At 43.6% G+C, this 18,707-nt stretch overlaps 1 protein-coding gene across 3 annotated transcripts in view; it reads left to right on the top strand.

Annotated features, from left to right (window-relative positions):
* The window catches only part of ALMS1 (ALMS1 centrosome and basal body associated protein), a 205,365-nt gene that overhangs the window by 107,937 nt on the left and 78,721 nt on the right, over window positions 1–18,707 (top strand). For all 3 annotated transcript variants that reach the window (XM_085642774.1, XM_085642775.1, XM_085642776.1), the window contains one exon: window positions 16,539–18,282. In XM_085642774.1, coding sequence (XP_085498900.1) covers window positions 16,539–18,282 — 1,744 coding nt within the window. The remainder of the gene's footprint in view (window positions 1–16,538; window positions 18,283–18,707) is intronic.

Genomic DNA, 18,707 nt, shown 5'->3' on the forward strand with positions numbered 1-18,707 from the left:
AGCTTCTGAGAAAGAAGTTGTTTAGCGGGTTTTCCAGATGCTTTACCAGACGGCATTCCCAGTTCTTCCGTGTCAGTCCTCTGGTATATAAATGCCTCACTGAGCTGATGACTGTGATCTATTAGTTTTAGTCAGTAAACGTGAGTATAGGTATATGTGTAACAGGCAAAGGAAAAAGTATGATATAGGGGTATCAGTTCAGTCTTATAATGTGGCTGTACTTGGTAACAGACCAACTTGGTGGAGAGAAGCTGGAAGTTATTTTTAAGGGGCAGAATTTACTCTTTAGATGTAGAATGTATAGTGGAGTATTTTCTTCCACAATAGATCAATTATCTCAGATTTTGCCCCAGGAATACAGATTGTGAGGTTCAGGTGTGTCTCTATTTCAGTTTTTTTAACCATGCATCTGTGTCTCTAATGAGACTATCTTCTTCAGTATAGATGGTTTCTGTTCTGAGGCAATCCGTCTATGGGGGTAATAATCGCAAATAACCAACCAATATGGAGCTAATTAGTAGTGTTAAACTATTATTATATTAGTCTAGTCATCGCTGTCTGACAATCATGGAAACCATTTTGGGAGCAGTGATAACTGCGTTGAAAGAAGTCTTAACCAGGTGTGATGAGGCAGGCGTATTCAACTTTTCCCCTATAGCACTGTGTGAGTATAAAATCACAGCACAGGTTCTGTCATCAGGAGGAAATAGGGGCGCCAAGAATGATAGACGCTGCTCACTGGCTCCGGTACTTTATGGGAAATTGGGAGGGTGAGCATCCGTATAAGGCAGTGCACAATTCTTTCAAGATGGGGGAGGGCAAACCGCTTATTAGTGTTGACATCAGTCTGTCACAGCTTCAATATGGTGGTGCGGGACCGGTCTGTCAAGCTGAGGTCGATTCACAGACCAGGTCCTCACACGGTGTAACACTAACCTTGTCGCGTTGAAGTCAACGGTCAGACAGGGAGCCCTGGCCAGTCCGATATGCCTTCCCATTCCAGCAATAGGCCAGTCTGATCCTTTTGAAGAAGAAACCGGTGTCAGGAGGCGGCACACCACAAAGTAAACAGCTGTGGGACTGTCAGGAAGCTCGAATACACTGGACACGTTCCTCGAATACTCTTCTCAGCTGCTGGCACGCGTCGCAGGCCGCAGGTGTCCACCCATCAGGCCTCACTCAGCTTCTCCGCAGAAAACACATCTTTTGTGGGTGCTATCCAGCAACATGGTCGCCTCAAAACAATCCTCAGCCGCTCCAGTGTCTGAAACCAGGGTTTAGGTGTATGTTAGATTCCTGAAAAGTGCTCTCGCTGCTGTCCGAGGCTACCCACAGCGCAGAGCTCCGGAATCAAGCAGCCATCTTGTTGCGTGGCCAGACCAGACCCCCCCTTTGTTTCAACTGAGGTAGCACAGTGCACAAAAGATGCAGTATAGACCCAGGGAGCAAGCCTTCTTTCCTTGAAACACTTTCTATAGTTTAACTGAGATGTACCGTGAACAGTTCACGACCTTGCTTCACAGGCTCATTCTTTAAACAATGCTTTTTGTAACTTTGACTCCTCTTCCTCCACTGTAGTCCTGTACCATGATAATGGTGAAGTAGTCTGTGTTCCTTCAGTTTTCTCCCCACACAGTGCCTTCGCATCATGTAAATGCACAATCATTAGTCACAGAGACCATACTTAAAACAACTACGCAAACTGAAATGATTACACTGTAGGTTGGGGTGCATAAACCTGTGTTTTTACTTGCTATGCAAGCTATTTATGATGCTGTTTCCACAGCCATCTTTCTAGAAACATGATCTACTCGAGGTGGGTATGATCCTAGCCCTTTTATGATAAATCTATGCTCTACTAAGTTTACCCATATTTTCTCTTGAGAGCCACTGAGGATACGCTTTGATTGTCAGATGTGCCACTTAGGTGTTAGGGGTTCCCCTCTCACCTAGAAATGCTTTGTGCTAACACTATCCTAATGAATTTGGACGTGGGTAAGAGATTTGTGTTTGTTGTTTGCTTGCAGCTCTGCCTCTGCCTGGTATCCTGATCTGATACTGATCGATGAAGGGATGTAAGAAAGAGTGTTGCCTCTGCCCCTCTGCATTCCCTTTCCCTGCATGGTGTGTGCTTTGTAATTGATGCACATCTGTCTGCTATTCCATAGGATTTGGGATTGCGGATTAGGGCGCATGCTGTATTTTTTATTCAAGGGATCTGTTCAAAGTATTTTGGGGTGATTTTAACAGCATGTTTCTTATAGACTGTGTACTTGTTGCCACAACAATGTAAATTTTCTAGACCTTTGTTAATGTGTTTTTCCCTTTCAAGCGTTTCAGATTCTGTGCCCCAGGTAAGGTGGAGGAAAGTTCTGGCTCAGTGTTTCTTTGTTGCAAGAGGTTTACTTCTATAATGACAATGGAGTGGTGTTTTTTAGATTTTATTCCCTATTCGGACCCTACAAGTTTTGGAATATTCCCAAAGAAGGACTACAGTTACAATATACTCGAATGGTTCAGATGATGTATGTAGAACCAAAGCTGATGCTACCAGTGCTTATAAACCGAGGGACACACCCAGTGCCCGAGTGGTGCAAAATTTGACATAGCAGCGTTGTGTCTTTAAGGTGTGGAAATTCTCCCATGTATCCCTATGGGAAATAGCCATACTTCATTCACTGAGCGTCTACATTGTTTTATTTATGAAGAGCCCGAAGTACGCGTGTTAAGAGAACATGCACATAGGTTAAGTACTTTGCATTCAATAGTTATATTGAACATGCATTAACAGTACCTCCACTTGACGCAGTGGGAATCATTTCCTGTAGGGGGATGGAAGAAATGAAGTCTCTCGCCATAGATTCTTTCATGCGGGAGATTCTTTTTATCACTCTCCAATCCCATCCTTATGAATCCTTCACACAGTGGCAAAGATACATCTGGGAATCCTCCAGGTAATATCTTCTAGCAGGAACACCTCTGGGATGCAGCAGTACTTGTCCCCAGCAGTTCTTCTTTGCCATAAAACCAGGAACACTGCTGACTACATAAAATATTTCCATTTGGATTAATCATATGAAGATATATTATGTAAAAATCCTTTTGGTCCATCATCTATCTGGACCTCTCAGACCTGCATTGCACGCCCCTGAGATGTAACATTCTGTTGAGAAGCCTCCAAAATTCATGGTCTGGATGTTGCAAATCACAAGGGTTTTGGATGCGTCCAGGGTAAGCTCTCCAAGACTTTAGGCTAAAATAAGAAATTTAGAACAACAAACTTGTACTCTGGTTAGCACAATTACTTCGATTATAAACAAGTTATTTTTACCAGTCCCTCATTTTGTGAGTCAGGTGGTAGAAAACCCGACCCGACCGGCGAGAGGAAGGCAGGAGTGCTTTGGAAATCGATTAGAGCAAACCTTCTTGGTATGAAGGTCCAGAGCGAAACTATTTGTATGGCTGATAAAGGGTAGACTGCTGCACACCACCCGCGTCTTATTTAATGGGGACCTGTAACTCGTTAATGATCAAACACCAGCAAGTACCACAGCTTCTCTATGAGGGCTGTATTCCAAAAATTTTCGGCTAAAGAAGGGAACAAGTGTTTACATACAAAACCTTCCTGGTGCAGGTGACAGCTTTTTTCTGCTGTTTTGCCCTCCAAGTGAGCCCTATTCCTCATTACACACCATGGAGGCTATTCACATTTTGTAGTAAGTAGTGTTGCAGTTCTACTGCTCAAGTACTATTAAATGATATGTACTGACCAACAGGTGCGACGCGCACCTCTGCTGCTTCTGTCTTTTCAATGTGGCGATGTCTTCCAGGGTGGCAGAGATCTCCACACACGTAAGTCAGTGCTTCTGTAGTAAATGCAGGAGGGACACTGAGTGGCTGAAAAATTTGAAATACTACTAAATAAAGGTGATTAGGGAAATTGAAGGAGAACATGCTGATACAAACACCCACCCATAAAAGAGTAAGCCTACTGCAATTTACAACTACACTACTACGGTCCTAAAGTTGTCAAAACAGTAGTAAATGTGTTCCAGTAAGTCAAGCACCACACAAAGCCACTCTCTGGTGCGGCAACAAAGTCCCATAGAAAACAATGTAGGCAGGGAGCACCTCTTAGGAAATGAACATATTAAATAAATGTGACATTTAAAAATATATATAGTGTGTGTAAATGTTAAGTGATATATATTTATTAAAAAATGATTTTATCATTTCAAAGTTTACTGAGAAACTTTAAAAAAAAATCAACTTTTAATAAAATTCTCACAATTTATATTAATTCAACTACACAATGTATTACATATTAAATACAAATGTATACATTATTGGTTGTAAGTTAAAATAATAATTCTAAATTAATTATTTAATACACATTTAATTTAATGAGCTAATGTGCTGTCGCATTTTATATTAGTTCTAGGTCAATAATAAATATTTGAAATGAATGTGCATTTATATTATATATTACATATTTTAATTATTTTTTATAGAATAATCAACTTTAATCATTTTCCCTATACTTTCCCATAAGTAGATTTCCGGGGCGATGATGGAGGTCTCCGCCTGCATGTGAAACGTTAGTAATAGTAATTTTACTGTCCTAAATCCTGTCACAGGAAGCTCAACCCCCTGATTAGAGGTGACGGAGACTTGAAAGACCACATCTACATGTAAATCTACTCTTGAAATGGTGAATAGCAAAAAGTGTAGAATTACACCGAAGTTTACAAGAAATTATTCACATGAGTAAAAATACACATTGTATATTTCACTTGATGAATCGGGCTCACTCACAGGTTCCCCTAAGGCTCAGGAAATTCTTTCCCTCATGTTACTATCTTCAGATCCCTTCTAATAGAACAATGACCACTCATTGCCAGTGTCTTCCTTTTCATGAGTCGCCTTTTCCTGAGTAGCACAGCGCTAATGCTGTGTGCTAGATTGGTTTACCATAAGGATGGCTGTAAACAGGGAGTGGCAGACGGGACTCAGCAGGAATGTGAATATGTAAGTCTGTATTCAAAGCTGTGTAGAGAGCTGTGTCGTCCTCTCGCCTAGCTTTAGTCTACCTGCAGCATTTTGAAATACCAGGGTTGTTAGCTAAGTGACTTTCATTTACAGATCCACGAGAGACATCTACCAGTCACTTACGCCTTGTCTGGTAACTGCTGTAGACGTTTGTGTTTTCCTGACACATACAGTCTACTGAAGCCATGAATGGTTTGCTACTGTGCATGCAGCAGTGCACAGACAGCCCTCTCCATGACTGAACTGCAGCATTCCACAAACCTGGAACTGGCACTGCTTGTTGGCATTGATACAGCTTATCAGAAGGAAAGCGGCTGTTCTCTCAAGCATGATCAAGCCCTGTGGAGATTATATTTTTGTTTTGTGTATATAATCCCCAGTCACATAATTTGTGGCATCTGTATAAGCTCATACTCTTCCAACCATGCACAAAAATAGTAGCCTCTGGCCTCCAAGAAGTGCTTCAGGCTTATCGGAGGTATCGGTCACTTTACAAATTATACAATAGAATATATACCCTTTTTCAAATTAAGATCTAATTCTGATTTGGGTGCAAACAGAAGTTTCGGCCTGACTCTTACAAGTTACGTAGGGAGACAGCACTGCGAGATCGCGTCCCCATGCAGTTTTCATCAGAAGAAAGCTGTGTAATCTGTGTCAGGAAAACATCCCAGAGTGTTTGGATTTCAGCAAGTTTGTGACAGCAGAGGGCCCCAGCTTTTAAATTGATGGTCTACTGGACACCTCAGCACTTTACCTCAGATCTTAAATAGCGGTCAGTCTTTCAACCAGTCCAAACTTGCTAAAGAGGCAGTACAAGGTGGGGGGGGGTCATTCACATGACTGTTTAGTGCTTGCACGTAAACTTACTATCCACCCATATGACGCCGGGATTGTTTAAAGCTAGATATGGTCATAGAATATCTACTCCGTCAATCCAAAATGGCATTGGGGAGACAGCCACAATACCATTTTGAGACCCTTTGCTGCTTGTAAAAGCTAGATTCTTGAAGACTTATATCCATTGAAAAATGTCCCAATCGAGTCCCCAAACCCCAAAATCCTTGATGCCTCGAGAAATTAATTTTCTACATTGGACCATGTCACTGATTAACCACATGGTGGAGATCAGGATTCAGGTTACGTTTTTGTCTTGTTTAAATCTTGTTGTCTAATCGGGCTCTGCTTTTTTCAATGCCTTGCACCTCTTACAAGGCTGCTATTCGATGTGGTGTCCGGAAGCGCACATTCCCCCTTACTTACTGACCTCTGTGCATCCGTGCATGAATCACAACTTTCTAAAACTTTATGCTGGTAGGACGGGGCTACTGCTGGGCAGCAGCGGCGTTTATTCAAAAAGCCATGGTGCTAGGAGTCAAAAGGTTCCTCTCTAAAAATGCTGTCATTTGTTTGTGCTTAAGGAAGATCCTCCCTTTTCTGCTGACTGACTACTATTCCACTGTAGTGTCTGCCCTGACATCATCTTGGCTGGACTAATGTTATCAGTTTGTATTTGGGTATTGCCTGCTATCTGCTTAACAAACCGTAGCGGATCCAGAACCTAGCCAAGCAGACTACCTATGAGATGTGTAAATATTATCACATCTCAGAGGCTTGGCGATCCCTTTACTGATTAGCAGTCGAATTTAAGGGTCTGAACGTTGTTAATATTTTATGGTCTTGAAGATTCTGTATTAAAGACCTCTGTTTTGCCCCCCCACCCCTGCACATTCCCTAAGATCGTCACATCTCCTTTGTTGCATGTGCCTTGTCTGAAGAAAGTGCGCTTTGGTGGCCTCTCCTTCCACCCGAACTCTGGATGCCTTTATTTGAGGATCAGACTTTTGGATGGTTATCTAGCGTTCAGACCAGCATTGAAAGCTTTCTTATTTTGTTTATTATTTTGTATGCCTGTGGTCTTCTGTTGTTTCTTTTTTTTTCTTTATTGGCACCAAAAATTTAGTGATGTTAATGCGCTTTATAAAATTAAATCGAGGAAAATCTGTGGAATTGGTGCACAAACACTGATTTTATTGAGTATTAACCATGCAAAACTCAAAATAATAAGTAATTCAGCATCCCATAATTACCGAACACTGGAGCATCATTAATTACAGGTGTGGAATTACCAGTGCCGAGCAGGTCTTTTATCCCATAGCCTTTCTCATAATTATATGTTCGAGGCATATGAGCTGCAGATCACACACTATGCATAAATCGCCATCTGGTGTTGGGCCCGGATGGTTGCACTTGTTTTTGTATTGGAAAAGTCTTTGGAAGTCACGAGATAGGTGACTCCTCCTTTGGACCATAGTGCGCATGAACATCGGCTCCATCGTCAGATTGTTTTTTTCCACCATCGGGCTCGGATGTGTTTATCGCACTCCAGTTCGGTGCCGTTACCGATCCAACTTTCGACACGCGATCCTTCACCGTTTATCCGGTATTGTTTTCGATCGCAGTCCCTAGTCGTCGCACATCTCTTCAAGCGAAGTCCTCGATTCCGGTCGTCGACGAAGGCCTTCGGTCCTACCTAGGCCATTACATCTGGCTCATGGAAAGGACTCCTTTTAAGAAGTGTCCTCAATGTGGATCGAAGTTTCCACACACAGATCTACATGAGGTGTGTAACCTCTGCCTTTCACCGGAGCACGAGGCCAGAGACTGTCCAGCTTGTCCCTCCTTCTGCTCCAAGCAAACCATTAGGGATCGTCGAGCTCGAAGAAAAATGTCTCGCTCGTGAACATCCATTCCCGATGACATCTTCCAGGAGGGCGTCGATGTACCAGAACAGTAGCGGGTTGAAGAAGGCCTCGTCAGCACCTCCAAAGTCGATGACTCCGACGTCGAAGACCACTGGCTCCACATCAGCGCACTCGGCACCCAAACCTACTTGTACCGACCCATCGACTCCGAAAAAGTAATCGGAACTGACTAACAAGCCACTTCCAAAGAGTACGGATGCTCAACCTTCGGAGCCGAAAAACCTTGGAACCGAGAAAACAACCGGTTCCGCAGGCTCCTTCAGAGACTAAAAATCTCCTGCTTTCCAACCAAAAGCACATAAATCCACTCCAGATTCAGCGCCACGCAAGCCTTTGGGACCGAAAAAATCATCGCCGAAAGACCAACCTCAATCAGAAGAGCTTTTTACACCGGATCGAATCCAAAAAAACTCTTCTAAAAGACCCAAGAACAGGTCAAATGACTCTCAGCTACAAAAAGAGACCAATGTACATGCCTCTACCGGCTCCATCTCCACCAAAGAAGAGAGACATTGCAACATCTCCTCTCAGGATCCCTTCTCCACCTCCTCCTTTACCTCCCCCTCCACACCACTCCCCTACACCATCTCCTCAACCACTGGATGATGATGACACCTCTGATGACGCGGGACAGGGTGCAGATGATGAACCACTAGGGGATCCTAGTCCGCCTCACACACCAGACCCATGGAATGATTACAATACACCAGATGTCCCTAATGTGCCACAAGATGACATCTATCCCTGTAGACCTTCCCCTCCAGAGGACACCATAGGTTTCACCCAGCTAGTTAATAGAAGGAAGCAAAATCATTATTGATGACCAAACTCCTCCCCTAAAGTCTGCACAACACCATGCCAGCTTATATCCTCTAACTTGGCTATAATGATCTTGACGATCTCTGTTATATTATGCTGTTACTTTGTATTCGTTGGTCTTATTTTTATGTATGCTATGTTACTAATTGCGTTACTTGTACCCTTATCACCATGTAAAGCGCTCTGTTACCCTACTCTGGGTCTGGTTCGCGCTATATAAAACTCTAAAAATAAATAAAATAAAATAAATAGAGCTGCACAATACGACGGGGTACAGTAACACACAGTCCCTGTGGAGGAGGATTTCTTAATGGACACATTCGATACATCCCAAAGGTCCACTTCTGTGCTCCCTATGTTAAAAGGAGTAGTCAAACATGCACCTGAGGTGTTCAAAGATCCTGTTAGTGCTAGGGTTATTAACCCCAGGATAGAGAAAAAATACAAAGCTTCCCCAGCAGACCCTGTTTACAACAAGGGACAAATACCATTGGATTCCTTAGTGGTCTCCAACGCCAGAAAGAGGGCTAACTCACAAACGTCAGGAGAGGCTCTGCCTCCCGACAAGGAATCAAAGCTCTTGGACGCTTCTGGTAAATGTACAGCGTCACAAGCAGCCAACATTTGGCGAATCGCCAACACACAAGCTTTGTTGGCCAGATACGATAGGGCGCACTATGATGAGCTAGAGACCCTAGTACAACACCTTCCTGACAAATACAAGACCAGGGCCAACGACCTCATATTGGAGGTTAAACTCATAACAAACACCTCCATTCGTTGCGCTCTAGACGTGGCAGACACCGCCTCCCGAGCCATTAACACAAGTGTCCTTCTACGTAGACATGCATGGCTATGCATTTCTGGTTTTAAACCAGAAGTACAAACTACAATACTTAACCAACCATTTGATCGGGAACACCTATTTGGCCCTGCCGTTGATTCATCTCTAGAAAAGATGAAAAAAGACACCAACACGGCTAAATCAATGGGAGCCTTGCAATCGCAAGCTCCTAGACGTACTTTTCGTCGCTCTTCTTACAAGGGCACCTCCAGAGGCTATTCCTCTGACAACCCCTCCACGTCCTATAAAAATCCCACCCAGACCTCATTCACCAGAGGTTATCAAAGAGGACGTTACAGAGGCAATAATGACAAGGGCAGAGGCAAAACCAACAATACTCGCTCCACCCCTTCCCAATGACTTCCCTCCACTCCCTCCGGACCATTCCACTCCGGTCGGGGGAAGATTGCTACAATTCCTACCTGTCTGGAACAACATCACTACAGACAAGTGGGTCACACAAATCGTTCAATCAGGGTATTATCTAGAACTCACCTCTACCCCCCAAACATACCACCCAGACAGCGCCCAATGTCACCAGAACATTTATCACTGCTAAAGCAAGAAGTACTCTCCCTCCTACAAAAACATGCAATAGAACCAGTTCCCCTGCATCAGCAAACCACAGGGGTTTACTCCCTGTACTTCTTCCTTCCGAAAAGGACGGTTCTCTGAGACCCATCTTGGATCTCAGACCCCTAAACCTGTAAATACAATCAGACCATTTTCACATGGTCACACTTCAACAGATCCTACCTCTTCTCACACAAGGCGATTTCCTTGCCACTCTAGATCTCAAGAAAGCCTACTTCCATATTCCCATTCAAACCTCTCACAGGAAATATCTCCGGTTTGTAGTGGATGTTCAGCATTATCAATTCAAGGTATTCCCATTCGGAGTCACCACAGCACCCAGAGTCTTCACCATATGTCTAGTGGTGGTTGCGGCTCACCTAAGAAGACAGCAAATTCACATCTTCCCATACCTAGACGACTGGCTCATACAACCCAAGTCATACAACCAGTGTGTACATCACACTTACGCCACAATCCAACTACTCCACGACTTAGGGTTTTCCATAAACCGCGCGAAGTCTAACCTACAACAGTTCCACATACAGCAGTACCTCGGTGCCACAATAAACACCTCAAAAGCACTTGCATATCCCAGTCCACCCTGGATAGCAAGCATACAGAACCTCATAACAAAATTTCAGCCACAACACTCTCTTCCAGCTCGAGTGTTCATGCAGTTGATAGGAATGATGGCCTCTTGTATCTTTATAGTACCTCACGCAAGGCTCCAGATGCGTCCCCTACAGGAATGTTTACCACATCAGTGGAATCAGGCTCAAGGTCAGCTGACAGATCTGGTGTTGGTGGACGGCCGCACGCATCGCTCTCTGCAGTGGTGGAACACCCAAAAACTTTCCAAGGAGCGACCGTTCATCGAGCCGGTTCCACAGATTGTGCTAACAGCGGACGTATCGCTCTCCAGCTGGAGAGCTCATCTATTGCATCACACCATGCAGGGCAGGTGGACGCCTCAACAAAAATTACTCCACGTCAATCACCTGGAGTTAGTAGCCATATTTCTGGCGTTAAAGTCATTCCAGAAACACATATCAGGCAAAGCTGTCCTAGTCCGTACCGACAACATCACAGCCATGTACTACATAAAACAAGCATTGGCATAGCCAATAGGTCTCGCCTTTGGGACCTTACCAGTATCTTTATCTGTTCCAGTATTCTCTTATTTAGATACAGCACACATGGGCATCTTTTCTGTTTCTCACAAAAACTCAATCATTTCCCTGCTGGCGAAAAAACAATCTGACGATGGAGCCGATGCCCATGGACACTATGGTCCAAAGGAGGAGTCACCTATCTCGTGACTTCCAAAGACTTTTCCAATACAAAAACAAGTGCAAACATCCGTGCCCAACACCAGATGGTGATCTATGCATAGTGTGTGGATCTGCAGCTCTACATGCCAAGAACAGATGCATACTGGTAAGTAGCATTTTCCTTATTTAGCCTGCATACTCTCAAGGCATAATGGAGGAGAAGGAGTTATTTAATTGGTGAAATCTCTGTAGTATTTTGATCTTCAGTCTTGGAAGGATTTGCTTCTTTCCAGCAGCTCCTTTTGTACTCATCTATATTACAGGCAGAACTTGCTCGCCGCTTACATTTATTCAATGCTACCCTTTAAAGATTGTCGAGTATGTGTCATAAGAGAAATTTCAAACAACGAGGACGTTAATTTCTTCCAGTATTTACATCAATACATTTTAATTCCTACAAAGGCTTCATTCACTGCATCACTTCCTGTTGCATGTGTTCTTGCTAGAAGGCTGCAAGCCCCCTGAACAGTTAAGAACAGTTAATAACAGTTTAGGCGTTTGCTGCTGCAAGATTCAAACACAGGATGTTTCTGTTACAATGGGTTTAGAAATAATCCTTGCAATGTTTCAGGTAATGTCTCTTGGGCATGTCTGTGATTGGTGCTTCTTTAGTCTTCATAGCTGAATAGAGGGTAACGTTATGCAAGGAGGAAAGTGCTCTCAGCAAGGAATGTTGACTCGTGTTTAGCGCTTGCTCTCTCTTCTTATTTGCTTAGCTCCTATGTTCATGAGACAAGCGGTTCACATATGGCAAATAGATGTTTAGATGTTCTCACTGACTCAATTTGTAAATATAGCGGGGTCTTGGAGTTCATTTGGAAAGCCTTACTGAAGATGGAAATGTAATGCTATATGTCTCTATTAGTGTAGTTGGCCTCCTGATAAAGGGTTTATTGTGGCTAGAGCATTTCCATCATTCCTAGTCCTGAGGCTCATCTGTTTACCATCACCCACCCTTGGCTCAGCATTGGACATACCATGGTCCTGCACCCTGAAAATGTTATTAATGGGGCTCACAATAACCTATAATGAATATTCAGTGGGATGGAGGCAAAGCAGTGCAGAGGAAAGCCGCTCTATAGATTGTGATCCCTGTCCTAGAGTATGGCCAGGACTTTATTGTGCTATAAGAAACCTTTAGAATAGAGATCAACCATCCTTGTCTCTCAATGAACCTTCCAACTAGAACAAACATGGAGGCAGATCTAACTTTGTCTGAGAAGCTGTCATTATAGCTCACTGAATCCAGGACTAGAGGGTACAACCAAGTTACATCCGCTTCATGAACAGCGTAAAAAACGAAATTGTTCCACCTTACGTTTCAATAGAATCCACATCTCTGGGGGAGGTGCTTGAAGAATATCTGAGCAGGACCCTCTGTGAAGGATTGGACTAATGCCTCTGCTCCCTCTCCGCAGTTCTTCATTTCACCTGGCACAACTAAAAGCTGTAAAGCATCCCAAAGGAGGGAAATAGAGCTCTATGAAAGCAATAAACAGCTAAATACATGCATTCTTTTTACAAGTAGGTTAATTCCTGCTTGAATCTCAGAATTCTTAGAATAGTTGTCAATGTCCCCGAACCCCCAGCCCCCTCACCCTCCTTACATCTTTATTCTTCTGAGCCAGTCTAACCCTTAACAACCTTTCAATTCTACCTCCCTTAGAGCAGAGAGAAGAGAGCTAGAGTGTCATCTGTAATCCAGACCTTGTTTGGAAACAGGAAGTCCTGAATAGACCTAGAGTTCAAAGTAAAGACAAAGCCTAACTTCCTCCCTTCAGCCCTGTGCTGTACCGCGTTCCTATTTAGCTCTGCCTTTCAATGGCAATCCCCCGCGCACCGTGTGGCTTCGTCCGTGTTGGAATTCCTTTCCTTGGAGTGCATCTATTCTGAGTGCCCTATTGTAAATGGAAAAGCTTCCTGTGCAGCATTCGCCTTTGCAGCTCAGAGATGCCTTTATCCTGCTGGCACAAAGCTAGTCTGCAAAGGCAGAATGGTTGTCCTTGGTCTTTACAAACAACTAAATAGCTTTTCTTAAGCAAGGCGATTAAGCAGATAGTAAACAATGAAGGCATCTTCCATTGTACAGCATTGCACTGCTAAATATATGTGCCTTGTCGTGTAATTGGTAAGAACTCAATTGTATAGAACTGAAGAACTGTCTCTTGGGAAACTCATAGCATGGACTACAAGGCAAGTGTTTGATCAAGGACTTTTGTAACTTAAACTGCGCATATAGCTACGACCACTTTTGAAACTATTTATGTATGGCTCTGATTCAGGTTTCCTTTTCTGTTCTCATGCCATCAGATCCTACCCAGTTGGTTTCATGAAACTATACCCTTGTGAATTTCATCGCTGCATTATGAGGAGCTGTTCCTCTGCCTCGTGGCCAGCATGACAAATTCTGCTCCATTGGCAGAACACCTCCCTGACAAGATGCTCAAAATAGCCATTGGACATGTCTTGGTACAATTGTTTCAGGTGTTCCGTGACTGGCTGGTGATTCGGCCATTTAAACAACATACCTATATTGTGGAGTTGAGGTCTTGAGAGCGGTCATGGCTGTCTGAGCTTTGGTGTGTGATTGTTGGCTTGTAGGCGGAGTTAGACAATCGTGCTACTCTTTTCAGTTCTGTCAGGGCTAATCATCATGAGTGAATTACCTCCCAAAACCCGACAATCATGGATCACCAAAGATTCTGGCCATGATTGTCTCATAGCATTCTACTGCTCTATCCCTCTAAAGCATGGTCGCCAATAACACTGCTTTTGATACTGATAGCCTTCTGTCCATGGCATCTTTCTTCTTTTGGAACGGTACCTGTATTTGGCGCAGGGGTGTCAATTACCTTACCGGACACATGGCCTCCTACTTGGCATATTAAGACCTGCTGGAACCATTCACCATGTTGATTAAGGTACTCACTGCTAATGTCACCCCAGATTTCACTCTGGTGCTGCCCGTCTTATGCCACTTACCTTTGAAATCTCACTTTTTCTCTGGTTATCCCATTCTGAGATACAGTTAAATATCTCCGGTTGATGGGATTGAGGATAACTGACTAAACCAGAATTGAGCGCTGCATGCAGTAATGCTTGTTGTGGTCATCCTAGAAACACTTGTAACAAATTCACACCAACCACAGCCTGCCCTCTGAAAGGGATCCAACCTAACCCACAAGGCCTACAATTACAAACAAATGCACATGCATGCAAAGCACCCTCTAAGTAGTTGTCATACTACAGATGTGCCAAGGTGTTCTTCATCTGTCCTTCTCTCCTTCCTCCCCCAAATGGGGCACTTTATCCAGCACTTAGGGCCTTAATGACTTTTGTGGTTTTGGAGCGGGGCTGCTATGCTGCCGCCCGGCTCCGAGACTGCCAAAGCCATAAAATAAAATAAAAAACGCTAGAGTACTGGCAGTTCTTTGGTGCTCCCACAGTGGTGCCTTTCACCTCAATGGGAGTGTCAAAAGCAGTTTCTGCAGGGCATGGACTGTGAAGTCCATGCCCTGCAGGAACTAAGGATGCATGCAGACAGACACACCTTTGTTTCCTCACCGCCACACTTTTCATGGCGGTCGAACTGCCATGAAAAGTGTGGTGGTGAGGAAACTTGTAATATGCCAGGCAGGGCCCAAGCGGCCCGCCAAGCATGTTGCGGCCTCAAGAATGCAGCAACACCGCTGGGGATTTCTGATCCCTGGCGGTTGTGGCGGTACCAATGCGCTCCAACTGCCCTATTTGTAATAGGGTGGTCGGACAGCTGGCGCTTCGGAGCTCGCACTGCCACTGTGGCAATGTAGTCATAATAAGGAGTTAGTCTGAATGTGGCTGATGAATAGCTGTATTATCCTCCCGAAATCTTTTTAACTTTTGTGTTGCAACAGCTTGCATTGAGTTAAAAAGTACCCACTGGACCCATTAACTTGTAAACATTAAATATTGAACTCCCCACCTCAACAAGCTTCATCACCCATATTTCAACACCAGACCACTAATATTACCGAACTACCTACATGATGATCATTTAATTCTTCACCTGATTCAGTGTTTATTCTACCACTCAGTATCCCTATTTACATTTAAAAAAGAGAGGTTCTTAGATGCTCATTGTGAACTCATTCATGTAATACAAATTCAGTCTCAGATTTACTTTGACTACACAATGCCTTTTAGATCCTCAAAGTGGCTCTAAGTCACACAGAAGACACAGCTTATCACCTAAAAATACAATCACCTGCCAGGCCAATCGTTTAGATTAACTTCTTTTAATCTTGCATCTGAAGGTTTAGTGAGCATCCACGCGATTTAACTTGATGGAGGGAGCATTCCACAGCTGAGGTGCTGTAATTGAGAAGGTCCTGCTGGCCAGCACAATTCTTTTCACATTGGCTGGTGGTGAGCTGAAGGAAAGCAGAACAGGGCATTTCTACTTCATTTTATTGCCTTTGCCAGTTGGGCATGAAAGAGCGTCTGGCATTGCTAAAAGCCTGATGAACTTTCCACAGTGATTTGGACTCTGTCCAGTTGTTCATAATTGGTGGCGTGTGCAGGACACAATTGGTCTGAAACACATGGCTGAGGCGACCTAGCCTTAAGAGATCTTGAACCTCTACATTGTACAGCTGTTGAAGGTTTTGTAAAAGGAGTAGTGGAATGCTTGGGTATGTACTATTCAGTCCAGTGAAGTTCACTGGAGACAACCCCAGAATCATTAGTAACTGAATTGTTTGAGGAGGTCTCAGGAATTCAGATGCACAGGGCATGCTTTGTATTTATTTAAGTTTCTTTAACTAATGTGCAGATGCTCAGGGAAAAGAGTCTCACTACACAAAAACCCTAAGTTAAAAAATGAAAGGGAATTGCTTCAAAGGGATTCAGAGGAATGGGCAGTGTGCAAAATGACTACAGGAAGTAATGTGTGTGTTTTTAGTCCAAAGTAAGCATAGTTTTCCTTAATGTTGGTGTTCTGTATCCTATACATGATGCACTAATTTTCAGCCAAATTAAATATTTTACGAATTATGATATTATTCAGGTTTGACTGCCGAATGTTACTACTCAGACTAGTAATCATTTGAAAAATCATTACAATTAATAATTCAACGCAAATAAAAAAATATTTTCTTCTTTACATTAATCTTTCAGCATTCACGGATGATGAGTTGGGATTCAGACAACCTTAACACTCCGCAGCAGGTGCAGAATATAAGTCGTATCAGAGACCTGGAATTAATAGAGTCAAGGGATGCCATCCAAAAACATGCTTTCTGGGAAGAGGAGACAAAGAAGCATAGACCGATTCGAGGTGCCAGCCATGGAACTTCAAGCAACTGTGTTGATGAATCGCAGCAAAGAGCCTCCCAGGTCAAAGCGCCAATGACCTTTACCTTAACAGATACCGTCCAGGCTCCAATGTCCACAGATGGAAGCTTTGTTAAAGCCATCAACAGTGACAGTCTAACGCCCCAATTTAAAGTTGTGAACCTTTCTTTGAAAACTACAGCTAACTCTGCTGATGATCCTCTGGACTCAAGATTGCTGTCTGGGGAAGCCACAAAGCCAATTACTTCCATTACATTTTCATCTCGAAAGCGCACTCCATCGCCTTCCCTCTCCCCTGTTAATAACTCTAGCTTTCCCGAAGTCCCAACCAGGATCGTCCCACTGGAGGTGCTGCCCATTAACAGCAAAGAAAAGATGATTAACACCCAGCATTCTGGTGCACCTAAAGAGAGTCACTCAGCAAGCCAAAACCGTAATCCTGCAAATAATGTACAAAAACAAACAGCAGACGAAGACTGGATGCGAAAGGACTCCACTGTGATTGGTAAAAATGAGCTCCATCAAAATGGAGACATTTTCTTGCCACAGTGGAATAGGCTGTCTCCACTTGAGCAAAGTCACAGCTCTGATTCTCAAAGCGGCGGTTTAGGAAAGGGTCTGCCCTTAGGAGAAGAATCACATGATATGATTAGTGCTCAGACTTTAGCTAGTGGTAGTGCTGCTACTCAAAATCCTGGGATTCCACAGAAAACAACGTTTGTGGACTATCCAAATCGCCCAAAGCCTGGAGACAGCAGCCCTAGCAACCTGAATGCAAATACAGGAAGTGCAATAGACATTATTCTTCCCACGTTAAACCTTTTCCCCAAAGATCAGAATTTGCTGGTAAATGAAGAAAAAATAGAAGTCTTGTCTGTAAATCAGCCGTTAGACCAGTTGAACAACAGAAGGGAGCGCAGTCCTTCACCATCCCATCCATCACAAACCAAGGAGGCAACAGCATCTTCTCCAAGCATAAAAGCTCTTTCTTGTGTACGTGTTACAATTGCTCCAAAACATTTACACTCCCAGCTGAACGATGTTTCCTCTGTTGTTGATTCAAACACACCTTGTATAGTTCAGGACAGATTGGAAGCAAAACCCACTGGCAGGTTAGGTGTAGATGAGCAAGAGAACAATGGTACAAAAGTAGTAAGCAGCCAGTTGGCTGAAAAAGTAAGCTACTTAGATGAGCCAAAGACAGGTGCTTCTCAGAATTCATACTTTCTGCATTCTTCTATTCCTGATGGGGACACAATATCACAAAATGGGAACCGAGCAGTACTAAAGCCAAAACTGATGCTCAATAATGTTGTGGATTCCAGTATCCTGAGCACGCAATATACTCACCAGCCTACCAGTTCTTCAGCAACCAAGAAGTCTTTGTCTGACGCCATGACTCAAATAACAACAGAAAGTCCTGAAAAGACCACATTTTCAGCAGAGATTTACATCCAGGATGAAGACAGCAAACAGCCTTCTAATTGGTCTGCAGATAAGAAAGCCATTGGAAGTACAACCTTTGCATCCTCTTTGAACAAGACATCGCACTCCTCTCGGTCAGCAGGTGGGAATCTTGCATTTTATTGCCATTCTCTTTATTTTCATCTGAGTAATGTTATATATTTAATTTGATGAGTGGCTTTATAGAGCACTGGTGTTTTTTCTTGAGGGACTCTTAATTCCACCTGGGATGTTATTTTCATAAGGTCTCTTTGGTTTTGGTGCCCTTGGTGGGAAGGGTATGCCCATATGTGCCCCATGCTCACTGTGCCATCAGATTTAGGCTAGCCTGGCTGATGAGGGGTGATACCCCGAAACCGGTCCCAGGATGATTGTTTACGGTTCAGGGAGGACCTGACCTGGCAGTTGAGGCTGGAGTGTTCCCATGGAGAGAAGGATAAAGACTTATGTGCATATGGCAGGGTCTGAACTGGAATGGCATTGGGAGCAAAAAAATAATCAATTTACCCCAGATCTATGACTGGGGGT

Source organism: Triturus cristatus, chromosome 2_2 (assembly GCF_964204655.1).
Source record: "Triturus cristatus chromosome 2_2, aTriCri1.1, whole genome shotgun sequence".
NCBI lineage: Eukaryota > Metazoa > Chordata > Amphibia > Caudata > Salamandridae > Triturus > Triturus cristatus.